Source organism: Lagenorhynchus albirostris, chromosome 14 (genome assembly GCF_949774975.1).
Source record: "Lagenorhynchus albirostris chromosome 14, mLagAlb1.1, whole genome shotgun sequence".
In the NCBI taxonomy this organism is placed as follows: Eukaryota; Metazoa; Chordata; class Mammalia; order Artiodactyla; family Delphinidae; genus Lagenorhynchus; species Lagenorhynchus albirostris.
The window spans coordinates 37133052-37152038 of NC_083108.1; the positions used below are offsets into that span (position 1 = coordinate 37133052).

At 37.6% G+C, this 18987-nt stretch overlaps 1 protein-coding gene across 2 annotated transcripts in view; it reads right to left on the reverse strand.

Annotated features, from left to right (window-relative positions):
* KIAA1328 (KIAA1328 ortholog) overlaps positions 1–18987 on the reverse strand; it is a 396831-nt gene that overhangs the window by 153226 nt on the left and 224618 nt on the right. For both annotated transcript variants that reach the window (XM_060121098.1, XM_060121099.1), the window contains exons 7-8: positions 14562–15235; positions 8208–8315 (exon numbers count right to left, since the gene is read on the reverse strand). In XM_060121098.1, coding sequence (XP_059977081.1) covers positions 8208–8315; positions 14562–15235 — 782 coding nt within the window. The remainder of the gene's footprint in view (positions 1–8207; positions 8316–14561; positions 15236–18987) is intronic.

Consider the following 18987-nt stretch of genomic DNA (forward strand, 5'->3'; position numbering starts at 1 on the left):
GAGTTACTCACAATGACCAGGAAACAATCCAAAATTACTAAACATACCAAGAAACAGAAGAACGTGACCAACACTCAATAGAAAAGTCAATTAGTGGAAACAAACCCCAAGATGAACCAGGTGTTAGAATTAGCAGACAAGGATTTTAAAGGAAAAAACACACCTGTAACGAATAAAATAGAAAATTTTAACAGAGAAATAGAAATTATAACAAAGATCCAAATGGAAATTCTAAAACCAAAAAAACCAACATCTGAAATTAAAAAAAAATCATTGTATGGGCTTAATGGCAGATTAGAAATAACAGAAGAGAGTTGATGAATCTGAGGATAGATCAATAGAAATTATTCAATACGAAGAATAAAGAAAAATAGATTTTAAAAAATTAGCAAAGAGCCAGGGACCTCTGGGACAATAAACTAAAGCTCTAATATACATGTAAACAGAGTTCCAAAAGGAGAGGATAAAGAGAATAGGGAAAAAATATATTTGAAAAAACACTGGCCAAAAATTCTTTATATTTCATGAAAATAGCATTCTCAAACATTGATTTTGGGGTGTAAACTGATTTAACTTTTTATGAAAAGCAATTTGGCAATGTGAATCAAGAATCTTAAAAGGGGGCAGAGGGGGAAGATGGCGGAAGAGTAAGACGCGGAGATTACCTTCCTCCCCACAGATACATCAGAAACACATCTATACGTGGAACAACTCCTACAGAACACATACTGAATGCTGGCAGAAGACCTCAGACCTCCCAAAAGGCAAGAAAGTCCCCACGTACCTGGGTAGGGCAAAAGAAAAAAGAATAAACAGAGACAAAAGGATAGGGACGGGACCTGCACCAGTGGGAGGGAGCTGTGAAGGAGGAAAGGTTTCCACACACTAGGAAGCCCCTTAGCGGGAGGAGACTGTGGGTGGCAGAGGGGGAAGCTTCGAAGGCACAGAGGAGAGCACAGCAACAGGGGTGAGGAGGGCAAAGCAGAGGATCGGTGCCGACCGCGCACTCACCAGCCCGAGAAGCTTGTCGGCTCACCCGCTGGGGAGGGCGGGGCTGGGAGCTGAGGCTCAGGCTTCCATCCGCGCAGGCAGAGGACTGGCGGCGTGAACACAGCCTGAAGGGGTTAGTGCACCACCGCTAGCTGGGAGGGAGTCTGGGGAAAAGTCTGGACCTGCTGAAGAGGCAAGAGACCTTTTCTTCTCCCTTTGTTTCCTGGTGCGCGAGGCGAGGGGATTAAGAGTGCTGCTTAAAGGAGCTCCAGAGACGGGTGCAAGGCGCGGCTAACAGCACGGACCCCAGAGACAGGCATGAGATGCTAAGGCTGCTGCTGCCGCCACCAAGAAGCCTGTGTGTGAGCACAGGTCACTCTCCACAACTCCCTTCCGGGGAGCCTGTGCAGCCCGCCACTGCCAGGGTCCCGGGATCCAGGGACAAATTCCCCGAGAGAACGCACGGCGCGCCTCAGGCTGTTGCAACGTCACGCAGGCCTCTGCCCCCGCAGGCTCACCCCGCATCCGTACCCCTCCCTCCCCGCGGCCTGAGTGAGCCAGAGTCCCCCAAGCAGCTGCACCTTTAACCCCGTCCTGTCTGAGCGAAGAACAGACGGCCTCCGGCAACCTACATGCAGAGGCGGGGCCAAATCCAAAGCTGAGCCCTGGGAGCTATGCCAACAAAAAAGAGAAAGGGAAATCTCACCCAGCAGCCTCAGGAGCAGCGGATTAAATCTCCACAATCAACTTGATGTACCCTGCATCTGTGGAATACCTGAATAGACAATGAATCATGCCAAATTGAGGAGGTGGACTCTGAGAGCAAGATTTATTATTTTTTCCCCTTTTTGTGAGTGTGTATGTGTATGCTTCTGTGTGAGATTTTGTCTGTATAGCTTTGCTTTCACCATTTGTCCTAGGGTTCTATCCGTCCGTTTTGGTTTGTTTTTACTTTTAAAAATTTTTTTCTTAATAATTATTTTTTATTTTAATAACTTTATTTTATCTTACTTTATTTTATTTTCTTTTATCCTCTTTCTTTCTTTCTCCTTTTTCTCCCTTTTATTCTGAGCAGTGTGGATGAAAGGCTCTTGGTGCTGCAGCTAGGAGTCAGTGCTGTGCCTCTGAGGTGGGAGAGCCAACTTCAGGACACTGGTCCACAAGACACCTCCCAGCTCCACATAATATCAAACGGCGAAAATCTCCCAGAGATTTCCATCTCAACAACAACACCCAGCTTCACTCAATGACCAGCAAACTACAGTGCTGGACACCACATGCCAAACAACTAGCAAGACAGGAACACAACCCCACCCATTAGCAGAGAGGCTGCCTAAAATCATAATAACTTCACAGACACCCCAAAACGCACTACCAGACATGGACCTGCCCACCAGAAAGACAAGATCCAGCCTCATCCACCAAAACACAGGCACTAGTCCCCTCACCAGGAAGCCTACTGAACCCACTGAACCAACCTTAGCCACTGGGGAAGACACCAAAAACAATGGGAACTATGAACCTGCAGCCGGCAAAAAGGAGACCCCAAACACAGTAAGATAAGCAAAATGAGAAGACAGAAAAACACACAGCAGATGAAGGAACAAGATAAAAACCCACCAGACCTAACAAATGAAGAGGAAATAGGCAGTCTACCTGAAAAAGAATTCAGAATAATGATAGTAAAGATGATCCAAAATCTTGGAAATAGAATAAAGAAAATGCAAGAAACATTTAACATGGACCTAGAAGAACTAAAGGTGAAACAAGCAACGACGAACAAAACAATAAATGAAATTAGAAGGGATCAATAGCAGAATAACTGAGGCAGAAGAACGGATAAGTGACCTGGAAGATAAAATAGGGGAAATAACTACTGCAGAGCAGAATAAAGAAAAAAGAATGAAAAGAACTGAGGACAGTCTCAGAGACCTCTGGGACAACATTAAACACACCAACATTCAAATTATAGGGGTTCCACATGAAGAAGAGAAAAAGAAAGGGACTGAGAAAATATTTGGAGAGATTATAGAAAACTTCCCTAATATGGAAAAGAAAATAGTTAATCAAGTCCACGAAGCACAGAGAGTCCCATACAGGATAAATCCAAGGAGAAACACGCCAAGACACATATTAAGCAAACGGTACAAAGAAAACATATTAAAAGCAGCAAGGGAAAAACAACAAATAACACACAAGGGAATCCCTATAAGGTTAACAGCTGATCTTTCAGCAGAAACTCTGCAAGTCAGAAGGGACTGGTGGGACATATTTAAAGTGATGAAGGAGAAAAACCTACAACCAAGATTACTCTACCCAGCAAGGATCTCATTCAGATTTGATGGAGAAATTAAAACCTTTACAGACAAGCAAAAGCTGAGAGAGTTTAGCACCACCAAAACAGCTTTACAACAAATGCTAAAGGATCTTCTCTAGGCAAGAAACACAAGAGAAGGAAAAGACCTACAATAACAAACCCAAAACAATTAAGAAAATGGGAATAGGAACATACATATCGATAATTACCTTAAATGTAAATGGATTAAATGCTCTCACCAAAAGACACAGACTGGCAAAATGGATACAAAAACAAGACCCATATATATGTTGTCTACAAGAGACCCACTTCAGGCCTAGAGACACATACAGACTGAAAGTAAGGGGATGGAAAAAGATATTCCATGCAAATGGAAACCAAAAGAAAGCTGGAGTAGCAATTCTCATATCAGACAAAATAGACTTTAAAATAAGGACTATTAAAAGAGACAAAGAAGGACACTACATAATGATCAAGGGATCGATCCAAGAAGAAGATATAACAATTGTAAATATTTATGCACCCAACATAGGAGCACCTCAATACATAAGGCAAATACTAACAGCCATAAAAGGGGAAATCGACAGTAACAAATTCATAGTAGGGGACTTTAACACCCCATTTTCACCAATGGACAAATCATCCAAAATGAAAATAAATAAGGAAACACAAGCTTTAAATGATACATTAAACAAGATGGACTTAATTGATATTTATAGGACACTCCATCCAAAAACAACAGAATACACATTTTTCTCAAGTGCTCATGGAACACTCTCAAGGATACATCGTATCTTGGGTCACAAATCAAGCCTTGGGAAATTTGAGAAAACTGAAACTGTATCAAGTATCTTCTCAGACCACAATGCTATGAGACTAGATATCAATTACAGGAAAAGATCTGTAAAAAATACAAACACATGGAGGCTAAACAATACACTACTTAACAATGAGACGAGCACTGAAGAAATCAAAGAGGAAATCAAAAGATACCTAGAAACAAATGACAATGGAGACACAATGACCCAAAACCTATGGGATGCAGCAAAAGCAGTTCTAAGAGGGAAGTTTATAGCAATACAATCCTACCTTAAGAAACAGGAAACACCTAGAATAAACAACCTAACCTTGCACCTAAAGCAATTAAGAGAAAGAAGAACAAAAAAACTACAAAGTTAGCAGAAGGAAAGAAATCATAAAGATCAGATCAGAAATAAATGAAAAAGCAATGAAGGAAACGATAGCAAAGATCAATAAAACTAAAAGCTGGTTCTTTGAGAAGATAAACAAAATAGATAAACCATTAGCCAGACTCATCAAGAAAAAAAGGGAGAAGAGTCAAATCAATAGAATTAGAAATGAAAAAGGAGAAGTAACAACTGACCCTGCAGAAATACCAAAGATCATGAGAGATTACTACAAGCAACTCTATGCCAATAAAATGGACAACCTGGAAGAAATGGACAAATTCTTAGAAATGCACAACCTGCCAAGACTGAATCAGGAAGAAATAGAAAATATGAACAGACCAATCACAAGCACTGAAATTGAAACTGTGATTAAAAATCTTCCAACAAACAAAAGTCCAGGACCAGATGGCTTCAAGGCGAATTCTATGAAACACTTATAGAAGAGCTAAGACCTGTCCTTCTCAGACTCTTCCAAAACATAGCAGAGGGAGGAACACTCCCAAACTCATTCTACGAGGCCACCATCACCCGGATACCAAAACCAGACAAGGATGTCACAAAGAAAGAAAACTACAGGGCAAAATCACTGATGAACATAGATGCAAAAATACTCAACAAAATACTAGCAAACAGAATCCAACAGCACATTAAGAGGATCATACACCATGATCAAGTGGGGTTTATTCCAGGAATACAAAGATTCTTCAAAATACGCAAATCAATCAATGTGATACACCATATTAACAAATTGAAGGAGACAAACCATATGGTCATCTCAATAGATGCAGAGAAAGCTTTTGACAAAGTTCAACACCCATGTATGATAAAAACCCTCCAGAAAGTAGGCATAGAGGGAACTTTACTCAACATAATAAAGGCCATATATGACAAACCCACAGCCAACATCCTCCTCAATGGTGAAAAACTGAAAGCATTTCCACTAAGAACAGGAACAAGACAAGGTTGCCCAGTCTCACCACTCTTATTCAACATAGTTTTGGAAGTTTTAGCCACAGCAATCAGAGAAGAAAAGGAAATAAAAGAATCCAAATCGGAAAAGAAGAAGTAAAGCTGTCACTGTTTGCAGATGACATGATCCTATACATAGAGAATACTAAAGATGCTACCAGAAAACTACTAGAGCTAATCAATGAATTTGGTTAAGTGGCAGGATACAAAATCAATGCACAGAAATCTCTGGCATTCCTATATACTAATGATGAAAAATCTGAAAGTGAAATCAAGAAAACACTCTCATTTACCATTGCAACAAAAAGAATAAAATATCTAGGAATAAACCTACGTAAGGAGACAAAAGACTTGTATGCAAAAAATTATAAGACACTGATGAAAGAAATTAAAGATGATACAAATAGATGAAGAGATATACCATGTTCTTAGATGGAAGAATCCACAGTGTGAAAATGACTCTACTACCCAAAGCAATCTATAGATTCAATGCAATCCCTATCAAACTACCAATGGCATTTTTCACAGAACTAGAACAAAACATTTCACAATTTGTATGGAAACACAGAAGACCCCAAATAGCCAAAGCAAGCTTGAGAACGAAAAACAGAGCTGGAGGAATCAGGCTCCCTGACTTCTGACTATACTACAAAGCTACAGTAATCAAGACAGTATGGTATTGGCACAAAAACAGAAATATAGATCAATGGAACAGGATAGAAAGCCCAGAGATAAAGCCACGCACACATGGTCACCTTATCTTTGATAAAGGCGGCAGGAATGTACAGTGGAGAAAGGACAGCCTCTTCAATAAGTGGTGCTGGGAAAACTGGACAGGTACATGTAAAAGTATGAGATTAGAACACTCCCGAACACCTCACACAAAAATAAGCTCAAAATGGATTAAAGCCCTAAATGTAAGGCCAGAAACTATCAAACTCTTAGAGGAAAACATAGGCAGAACACTCTATGACATAAATCACAGCAAGATCCTTTTTGACCCACCTCCTAGAGAAATGGAAATTAAAAACAAAAATAAACAAATGGAACCTAGTGAAAATTCAAAGCTTTTGCACAGCAAAGGAAACCATAAACAAGACAAAAAGACAACCCTCAGAATGGGAGAAAGTATTTGCAAATGAAGCAACTGACAAGGGATTAATCTCCAAAATTTACAAGCAGCTCATACAGCTCAATAACAAAAAAACAAACAACCCAATCCAAAAATGGGCAGAAGACCTAAACAGACATTTCTCCAAAGAAGATACACAGATTGCCAACAAACACATGAAAGAATATTCAACATCATTAATCATTAAAGAAATGCAAATGAAAAGTACAATGAGATATCATCTCATACCGGTCAGAATGGTCATCATCAAAAAATCCATAGACAATAAATGCTGGAGAGGGTGTGGAGAAAAGGGAACACTTTTGTGCTGCTGTGGAAATGTGAATTGGTACAGCCACTATGGAGAACTGTATGGAGGTTCCTTAAAAAACTACAAATAGAACTACCATATGACCCAGCAATCCCACCACTGGGCGTATACCCTGAGAAAACCATAATTCAAAAAGAGTCATGTACGAAAATGTTCATTGCAGCTCTATTTACAATAGCCAGGAGATGGAAGCATCCTATGTGTCCATTATTGGATGAATGGATAAAGATGATGTGGCACATATATACAATGGAATATTACTCAGCCATAAAAAGAAACGAAAATGAGTTTATTGTGGTGAGGTGAATGGACTTAGTGTCTGTCATACAGAATGAAGTAAGTCAGAAAAATAAAGACAAATACCGTATGCTAACACATATATGTGGAATCTAAGAAAAAAAACTGTCATGAAGAACCTAAGGGAAAGACGGGAATAAAGACACAGATGTACTACAGAATGGACTTGAGGATATGGGGAGGGGGAAGGGTAAGCTGTGACAAAGTGAGACAGTGGCATGGACATATATACACTACCAAACTTAAAACAGATAGCTAGTTGGAAGCAGCCGCATGGCACAGGGAGATCAGCTCGGTGGTTTTTGACCACCTAGAGGGGTGGGATAGGGAGGGTGGGAGGGAGGGAGATGCAAGAGGGAAGAGATATGGGAACATATGTATATGTATAACTGATTCACTTTTTTATAAAGCAGAAACTAACACACCACTGTAAAGCAATTATACTCCAATAAAGATGTAAAAAAAAAAAAAGAATCTTAAAAGGATTTATACGTACTTTAAGCTAGTAGTTCTGCATACATTAAAAATGTATGTACAGAAATATTCCTCAAAGCATAATTTATTGTATAATAGTAAAACCTTATATTATCCAATAACAGGCTTATTGATAAATATTGAGTAATATTCGTCACATGATAGATATTGGTTAAATGAATTAATATCATGTTTTCATAAAAAAGGACATCAGAAACTGGGATACACAAAAAAAAGCAAAAAATAAAATTCTGTATAAGCATAATCCCTATTATGATATAGAAATTATTATTATGAAAGAGAGAGGGGAAAAGGCCTCATAGGATTGTCTCTGAATGGTAGGATTATGAATGATTTTTATTTTCTTCTTTACACTTTTCTATATTTTTCAAAAATTTATAATGTGAATATATTTATTCATATGATCAGAAAACTGGATTCACCAATATGAAGCTATAAATATATACCAACCATATCCTTAATATCTGTGTGCTACATATTTTGCCTTCACCGACCACCCAAGTTTACCTTGGTCCAGAGCCACTCTCATTCATATCCAGCCTCAGCTCTCGGGGTGTAGTAATGTCTTTATTAGCAACCAGTTCTCTTGACTTAAATACAGCTTGAGTTCTTAACCTGTAAAAATAGATTTAGACATAGAAATAGAACAAACAATACTAAAATTTGTATGGAACCATAAAAGACCCTGAATAGCTAAATCTTGAGAAAGAAGACCAAAGTTGGAAGCATTACATTCTCTGATTTCCAACTATATTACAAAGCTATAGTCAAAACAGTACTGGCATACAATTCAACACTAAAACACCAAATAAACAGGTTAAAAAAATGGGCAGAGGATCTGAATAGACATTTGTTCAAAGAAGACATACAGATGGCCAACAGGGACATGAAAAGATGCTTAACGTCACTTATCATCAGGGAAATGAAAATCAAAACCATAATGAGATATCACCTCACACCTGTCAGAATGGCCATTATCAAGAAGACAGCAAATAACAAGTGTTGACAAGGATGTGAAGAAAAGGGAATCCTCGTGCACTGTTGGTAGGAATGTAAATTGGTGTAGCCGCTATGGAAAACAGTACGGAGATTCCTCAATAAATTAAAAATAGAACTATTATATGATGTAGCAATTCCACTCCTGGGTATTTATCTGAAGAAAACAAAAACGCTAATGATTCAACAGAAAAGATACATGCGTCCCTGTGTTCACTGTAGCATTATTTACAATAGCCAAGATACGGAAGCAACCTTAGTGTCCGTCAACAGATGAATGGATAAAGAAGATGTGGTATATGTATATAATGGAGTATTACACAGCCATACGAAAGGATAAAATCTTGCCATGTGCAACAACATGGATGGACTTGGAGGGTATTATGCTAAGTGAAATAAGTCAGACAGAGAAAGATAAATACTGTATGATTTCACTTATATGTGGACTCTAAAAAACAAATGAACAAACATAATGAAACAGAAACAGAGTCATAAATATAGAGAACAAATAGGTGGTTGCCAGAGGGGAGAGGGGTCAGGGTAGGTGAGAAATAGGTGAGGGAGATTAAGAGGTACAGTACAAATTTCCAGTTGCAAAATAAATGAGACATGGCTATGAAATGTACAGTATGGGGAATATAGTCAATAATTATGTAATATCTTTCTGTGGTGACACATGACAACTAGACTTATTGTGGTGATCATTTTGAAATGTATAGATATATCAAGTCACTATCTTATATACCAGGAACTAACATAGTATTGTAGGTCAATTATACTTCAAAAACAAAGAAACAAACTCATAGGAAAAAAAGGTGAGGTTTGTGCTACCAGAGATGATAGGTAGGGAGAAGGGGAATTAGATAAAAGTAGATAAAAGGTACAAACTTCCAATTATAAGCTAAACAAGTACTAGGGATGTAATATACAACATAATAAATATAATTAACACTGCTGTATGTTATATATGAAAGTTGTTAAGAGAGTAAACCCTAATGGTTCTTATCACAAGGAAAAAACATTTTTTTCTATTTAATTTTGTATCTATATAAGATGATAGATATTCACTAAACTTATCTTGGTAGTCATTTCATGATGTATGTAAGTGAAATTATCATGCTGTACACCCTAAACTTATACAGTGCTGTATGCCAATTATAGCTTAATAAAACTAGAAGAGGGGCTTCCCTGCTGGCGCAGTGGTTAAGAATCCACCTGCCAATGCAAGGGACATGGGTTCAATCCCTGGGCCGGGAAGATCCCACATGCCACGGAGCAAGTAAGCCCGTGTACCACAACTACGGAGCCTGCGCTCTAGAGCCCGCGAGCCACATCTACTGAGCCCATGTGCCACAACTACTGAAGCCCACACACCTAGAGCCTGTGCTCCGCAACAAGAGAAGCCACCGCAATGAGAAGCCTGCATACCACAACAAAGAGTAGCCCCAGCTCACCGCAACTAGAGAAAGCCCGTGCACAGCAACAAAGACCCAATGCAGCCAAAGATAAATAAATAAATAAATAAATATATTAAAAAAAAATGGAAGTAAAAAGAGTAAATCAGAAATAAATAGAAGTGAGAAAAATACTAAATCAAAATACAAAATCAAATGAGTAGACACACCCACACATACAAACTGACATATAAACAGTCACAAAGACCAATAAAACAGAATAGAAAACCCGGAAATAAACCCTTGCATATGTGGTCAACTAATCTTTGATCAGGGCACCAAGAATACACAATTGGGAAAGGATAGTCTCTTCAATAAATGGTTTTGGGAACAATGGACAGCCCCGTGCAAAAGAATGAAATTAGACCAGTATCTTACGTGTTACACGTCACATAAGAATTAACTCAAAATGTGTTAAAGACTAGAATGTAAGACCTAAAACCATGAAACTCCTAGAAGAAAACATAGGTGGTAAGCTCACTGACATAGTCTTGGTGATGATCTTTTGGAGCTGACACAAAATATAAAGGCAACAAAACCCAAAAATAAATAAGTGGGACTACATCAAACTATAAAGCCTCTGCACAGCAAAGGAAACCACCAACAAAATGAAAAGGAGACCTACCAAATGGGAGAAAATATTTGCAAATCATATATCTGATAAAGGGGTAATATCCAAAATATATAAAGAACTTATATAATTCAATAGCAAAAACCCAAACAATCAATTAAAAAATGAGCAGAGGATGTGAATAGACATTTTCTCAAAGAAGGCATACAGATGGCTAACAGATACATGAAAAGATGCTCAATATCACTAATCATCAGGGAAATGCAAATCAATACTACAATGAGATGTCACCTCATACCTGTTAGAATGGCTATTATCAAAAAGACAAGAAACAACAATTGTTGGTCAGGATATGGAGAAATGGGAATCCCTATATATTCTTGGTGAGAATGTAAAGTGGTACAGTCATTATGGAAAACAGTACGGAAAATCCTCAAAATTTAAAAATAGAACTACCATATGATCTAGCAATTGGGTATTTATCTTAAGGAAATGAAATTTGTATCTTAAAGAGATGTCTGCATTTCCACGTTCATTGCTGCATTAATCACAATAGCCAAGATATGGAAACAACCTAAGTGTCTATTGACAGAAGAATGGATAAAGAAAATGTGAGATACACACACACACACACACACACACACACACAAACATACACACAGTGGAATATTATTCAGCCAGAAAAAAGAAGGAAATCCTGCCATTTGCAACAGTATGCATGAACCTAGAGGACATTACGTTCAGTGAACATACCAACATACCAAAATATGTGAGACTAACAGTGCTGAGAGGGATATTTATGGCCCTAAATGCTTCCAGTAAAAAAGAAGAAAAGTATCAAATCAATAATCTAAGCTCCCACCTTAAGACAGAAAAAAAGAACAAGATAAATCCAAAGCAAGCAGAAATAAGGAAATACTAAGAAATGAATCAATTAAATAAATGAGACCTGTATTATCTTGATACCAAAACCAAAGCCAGTATAAAAAAAGAAAACTACAGACCAATATCCCTCATACATATTGATGTAAATATCCTTAACAAAATATTAGTAAATAGAAATTTGTAGTATATAAAAAGTATTATACACTATGACCAAGGAGATTTATTCCAGGGATACAATGCTAGGTCAATATTAAAAAGAACTGTCAATGCAACCCACCATATTGGCAATCTAAAAGAGAAAAATCAAACAATCACATCAATTAACACATAAAAGGTATCTGACAAAATTCAACAGTCATTATGGAAACTTTATATCATCTACAATAAAAAAAATCAAACTTCATCAAAATTGAAAACTTTTGCTTTGTGAAAGATCCTTTTTGAGACTGAAAAGACAGGCTACAGACCAGGAGAAAATACTTGCAATCCACCTATCTGACAAAGGACTTATATCCTTTGAATATATAAGGAATTCTCAAAACTCAACAGGAAAACAATTCAAACAATCCGGTTGGAATATGGCAAGAGATATTAAAGGGACAATTTACCCAAAAGGATGGAAGGAGGGCAAACTAGCAAATGAAAAGATATTCAATATCACTAGCCATTAGGAAAATGCAAACTAAGACGACAACGAAATATCACTACACACAGATTAGAACATGTCAAATAAAAACCTGTGACACTATCAAATGCCGGAAAGGAGGTGGAGAAATGATCTTTCATACGTTACTGGTAGAAAAGTATTTTAAACTTAATGTGGTATAAGTTAAGTATGATCTTATCATAAGATTTAGCAATCTTACTCCTAGTTTTCATTTGTAGAAACAAAAACCTTAGGCCACACTAAAACTTGTATTAGAATATATAGCAGCTCTATTTGTAGCAGAAAAAAACTGAAAACAACCAATTGTCCTTTAACAGATAAATGGTTAAACATACCATGGTATATCCATATCGTGGAATAGTACTCAGAAATCAAAAGGTACAATATATGCGACAACCTAGATGGATGTCAAGAACATTATGCTGAATGAGAAAAGCCAATATCAAAATTTCACATACTGTATAATTCCATTTATATAACATTTTCAAAATAACAAAATTATAGACATAGACAACAGATTAGGAGTCTCCAGGGGTTAGGGATGGGGGCGCAGAGAGTGACTCTAACAGAAGAGTACAAAGGAAATCTTGGTGGTGCTGAAATAGTCCTGTAGTTTGATTGTGGTGGTGGTTACACAAATCCACACGTGATAAAATGGCATAGAAATACACATACACACTGTACCAATGTTAATTTACTAGTTTTGATAATATATTACAGTTGTATAAAATGTAGTCATTGGGAGAAGCTGGTTTTTGCAACTTCTATCAATCTAATTGTTTCAAAATAAAAAGTTTTTAAAAATCTCTCTATATATGCATAAACGTTTACAATTTATATACACAAAACTTGTTCAAAATCTGTGTTTCATAGCTCTTTCATCTAAGCTGGGGTGATCAAGAGAACAATAAAGACTTTATTATCATTATGCAGCACTATTTGAACATACAATCCTGTTCAAATGAACATGATGCCTAGTCTAAAATTACCCTTTCTCCCCTGCTAGATTGTGACCTCTTTAAAGACCGCACTTGAAATTTTTTTTACCTATCCCAAGTACCTAGAACCATTCCTCACATAACATAGGCATTCGATAAATGTTTGTTGAATGAAGTTCTCAGGAGAGACTACACATGAACTGGAGTATTAGAGATTGGGGTCATAAAATTGAAGCAACATTTCAGCCTTTGGTTACAATCTTGTTACAAGAGACTTCATTTTCACTTCCTTTAAAAGCCTCCAGGTTTCAACAATGAAGAATAAAACTGATCATGAAGAGAAAGAGGAAGACCACTTTTGCTTCCTAGAAGAGTCAGTATTACACTGAAGGAAAAATGTCAAGATGGAACTTTCAAAGAAATTAAAATTTAAAAAATATTAGGCAAGATCTGAAAATGAAAGAAAATTAACTCCAAGAAGTAAAAGAAAATAACACTAGTATTAAGTGTGTCTGTATAGGATCTATGTGTCTAAGAATGCGTACAAAGGGGAAATGGTATGTTTGACCAAGGAGGAAATGGCAGGGAAAGACACGCACACACACACACACACACACACACACACACACACACAAATTCCCTATGAAAACTTGAAACTTACTTTTTAAAAAAGACATAAATGTCATATTTTCTTGTGTTTAAAATACAATTGTGTCTGATTTATTACTATTTTTAAACTAAGATAACAAACTTTATGACTCTGCATGTAAAACTATGCTGAACACTACATGATATAAAACAGGACTTTAGCTTTTGAAACATTGTTCTCAGGGAAAAATTGTTAGAGGAAGAACAGTTTAAATGTGGGTATGTGTATAAGAAACTGGTTATTGAACAGGCTATGCTTCATGACCAGAAAAGACTGAATTTAGAAGGTTCCCATCATTCGTTGCATGCAATGATGACAGCTAGCCACACTTCGGTCTGATTTCACATCCTGAAACCTCATGCTTTTACTTAATGGTAATATTCTCTACAATGACATCAAACAGCAAAGGATTTTGTGTAACGGTAATATTTAAAAATACTGTCTTTTGAATCCAGCAAAAATTATACTGGACTGCTGAGAAGTAGATATTCTAAGCTAACATTTTGGAAGACAAGGTAATCTTTCAAGTCTTCCCCAAAAGACAGTGCAATTTACTTGCAAGTCATAGCTGCTGTGCATCTTGAGCAAACCAAAGTCCCGAGGAACTTCTGTTCCTACACATCTGTTATAGTAACACAGCTGTCATTTTATACTGTGCTCTCCAAGCTATAGATACTGCTGAAAGAACAGGTAGGACTCACCAGTTATAGTCCAGTCGAGACTGATGAAGCTGCTGCTGCTTTAGGAGTAGTTTTGTCTCCTGCTGGGCCAGTAGATGCTGAAGGCGTTCTTTTTCAATTTCCAGCTCCATTTTCTGAAGCATGAGTTGCTGCCTTCTATCTTCTGAGAGCTGCTTTTTGACATCAGTTTCACTAGGCTGCAGTGCCCCTTGGCCACGCATCAGAGATGCCCAGGAAAGCCCACAATACCTGCATGATTCCAGATGTGTCCTGGAATATTCAGGGACCATGTTTGTCGGATGGCTCTCACGAACATGATCCGCATTTTCAGAAAGTCTATGACCACAACACTGACTAGGTGGAGTAGCCTTACGGTGTTGGCATTCCTTCATGTTCAGGTCCTCTGGTGGAACTTTCTCTGTAGGGACTGCATCTACTAGTTTTTTCCCTGGGGATCCATAATTACATGTTCTGGTCTCTGATGGCACCTTGTCCACATCCTCTTTGGGATAATGAAGGGCTGCTTGTTTCAAAGAATTATTCCTAAATTCCGCAAGGGATTCTGAAGCTGAGTCCTGATTTGCAGACTTAGGCCTTTGCTTGGTTTGAGTGTGGGTTTGTGGTTTGGCTACACTCAAGTAGGAACCATCCAGTTCCACAGATGAAGACCAGAGAGTGCTTTTCCTATCGGATACCTAAAAGGAATCGCAAGATCACTTGTCAAATAAGAGCACAACAGGAGTTCTTTTGACTTTTCAGAAATCAGTGATATATGTTTACCAAGACAAAGCTGTGTTTTTGTCTTCTTAATTAATAAATGATAGTAGTCACATAGCTAAACAGACATGTGCCATAAAGCTAATCTCATTTTCAAACAATCTACATTTCAGTAAATCCACAAGGATGAGAAAAAGAAAGTGTTGCTGCTCGCTGCTTAAGCAAGATTTCAGGAATTGCAAATAATGAGGGGTATATAGCATCAACTTTGAGAAGAAGAAAAACATTGAATGTTAATGCCTTAAAATGTTTAATTTTGAATACTAAGCCAAGAAATCCATTCAGCCACCTTAAGTATCTTTTGATTGGCCATTATATAGCATGAGGTTTGATGTAGAACATTTCACCTTATACTGAACAGGATGTTAGTTACTGCTAGAAATTTGATGAGTTCTTATAAATATCTTTACAGCACACAGACAAGACCAAGCACTTTCCACAAAATATGATTCTAATCAAAAGCAGTTATTTAAATACAAAACATATTTAATTTCAGCTGTAAACGTAAGTGATTTTTCAATTAAGCTGTTCAAGTGATTATAGTCTGATAGAACTCAGGCAGAAAGGAAGAGTTGCAAACTACCTTTGACAGGCCAGTAGAGTGAGCTTTCCCAGCATTTTAGCCTCAACCCTGTTTCATCAAGGAGAGCAAAACTTAGTTTGTATTAATGACTCTCAAACTTCAGGATGTATCAGAATCACCTGGAGGGCTTGTTCAATGTGAATTGCTTGGCTTACTCCCCAGAGTTTCCAATTCAGTAACTCTAGAGTGGAGTCAGAGAATCTGCATTTTTAACAAGTTCCAATCTGGAACCACACTTTGAGAACCACTGGTCTGTACCATGGGCCATTGGACTGCTCCTTTGTCCCTCTTTTAAGGACCACTTTGATTACATCGGGCCTACCCATGTAATCCTGGCTAATTTCCTCATCTCAAGATCCTTAACTTAATCACATCTGTAAAGCTTCTTGTCATACAAAGTCGCTTGTGCCATATAAAATGACATTTACAGGTTCCAGGAATTAGGACATGGACATGTTTGAGAGGCTATTATTCAGTTTGCCCCAACTTCTTTTAAAGTAAGAACTAATTCATAAACAGTTGAGATGGTTATGTATTCCAGAGACATGTACTCTAGAATGAATGAATAATTGAGATCCCTAGCAGAGGGGGAAAAAAAATCCCACCAATTTACTTTGCAATAGTTGAAAATGATGAACTGATTGGTAAGAAGTGTCACCTAACATATACATAGCAATACAATTTTTCCTCTCCTATGATAAAAGGGGGCTATTACAATGACTCTTTTAAGATTTTGAGTTTCTAAAGCAATGTTAAAGGAGTTCTGTTTAAATTAGAATGAGCCACATCTGGGGAGATGACTTGGGCCTCTTCAAAGAAGCCATGTAATTTTATATGCTGAGCAGATGACACTGAGCAGATGACAAGCTACATAAAAGGAACTAGTCCTAGGGCAAAATTTATGATAAACTACCTCATTAAAAAAATTAACCTTATTTTACACCTAAAGGAAAACTCTAGTCCACATTCATCTCCCCTATTCTGAACTTCTGTAGCACTTACTGTCAACAGAAATATTTAACATTTATCACCTGCTATTTTGTATGATAAACCATCTTTTTATAGATTATACTTTTAAAATGAGAAATAAATTTTTTAAAAGTCCAGAAACTTAAATCAACTATTTTATATCATCATATAGTTTCTAATCCATGTATCATTAATGTAACAGTAGATAGCATGTATATATTATTTTATATTCTCATTTTTGTTCCTTAACATTATTTACATATGTGCATTTTTAGGTATTTATATAGCTTACACTTACTTTAATGGTGTTGAGTGTTACATTATTCACAAATGTCAGGTATTTGGAATATTTCTAAAATATTTTGTAGTTAGCTTTTATGTTTTTGAGAGGCACTACAACTTAATGATTTCCATGCATGCTTTGCTCAAAGAGAATACTGCTTTGCCAATTATCTGCTGGGTGACTGTGCAACTTGGTAGACCGAGTTCTAAGATGGTCCTCAAGATTCCCATCCTTTTGGTGTCCCCACCCTGTATTATCTCCTCCCCTTAAGTGAGGGTAGAACTTGTGAATATGATCAGATCAATCCTGTGGTTATGTTACCTTATATGGCAAAAAGGACTTTGCAGATGTAACTGAGGCTCCAGCTGACTTTGAATTAATAAAAAGGGAGATTATCTCATGCGGGCCAGACCTAGTCAGGTAAGCCCTTTAACAGAGGGTCTGGTGCCCTCCCCAAGATCAGAGATTCTCCTGCTGGCCTTGAAGAAATAAGCTACTGTGTGGTGGGAGGGCTTTTTTTTTTTTTAAGATTTTATTGAAGTAGAGTTGATTTACATGTTGTGTTAATTTCTGCTGTACAGCAAAGCAACTCAGTTACACATATATATTGGGTTGACCAAAAAGTTCATTCAGTTAGTGAATACATTGTTCAATAAAATTCTTGGTGAAAATGAGTCTTTTATTTTTACTTAAAACCGAACGAACTTTTTGGCCAACCCAATATATTCTTTTTCATATTCATCATGGTTTGTCACAGGATATTGAATATAGTTGCCTGTGCTATACAGTAGGACCTTGTTGTTTATCCATCCTATACATAATAGTTTGCATCTGCTAACCCCAGACCCAGATATAGAGAACAGTCTTGTGGTTGCCAAGGGGCGTGGGGGTGGGGGGAAGGAATGGGAGTTTGGGATTAGCAGAGGCAAACTATTATACATAGGGTGGGATGGCTTATGGAGGGGCTCATGTGGCAATGACCTCTGGAGCAGAAGGCAGTTTCCAGACAACAGTGAGCAAGAAAATGAGGCACCTACCATACATATGCAAGGAAATGAATCCTGCCAACAACCCACTGAATGTAGCCCAGCTGGCATCTTGATTGCAGCCTTCTAAGACCCTGAGCACAGGACCCAACTAAGCTGTGCCAGACTCTTGAACCACAGACACTGTGAGATAGTAAATGTGTGTTGTTTTAAGCTGCTAAGTTTGTAGTAATTTGTTACACAGCAATAAAAAACTAATATAACATATTATCCAACTTGCCTGAGCCTCAGGTTCCTCAACAGAAAACCAGGGATTAAAAATAGCAGCTACATCAAAACTGAACGCGGTGGTGAGACAGATGAGCAGTTATCAAGGGTGCTAATTTATAAGGGTACTAATTTACAAAAAGGAAACACAAACCTTATATTTATCCAACTTCTTTCAAGGAGAACATTGTGGTGTATGTGTGCGGGGGAGTGGGGTGGGGTGAGATCACCAAGGGGCACATTCAGTTACAACAGATTATCTCTGAACTGTCTTCAAGGAAAATGAGTTCAGTTATCTATCTTCATTTTGCTACAGTGAGGTTTGTAGTTGGGCCAGAGTTGAATTGCTTGAGATAATAGAGAGGTTCTTCATCTTTCTCCTTCATATAAAGGATGTCAGTCTTAACACTAACATCTTGCACTGCCTCTTAAGGTTGTTGTGATGATTAGATGAGATAATTCATATAAAGTGCTTTGGATGGGGCTTAATTTGCCTTTGCGACACACGGAAGTCACAGTGGGCTTAAATGAAACTGATGTATTTTTCTTTCTGGGGCTGCTCCATGCTTTCTATATGATATT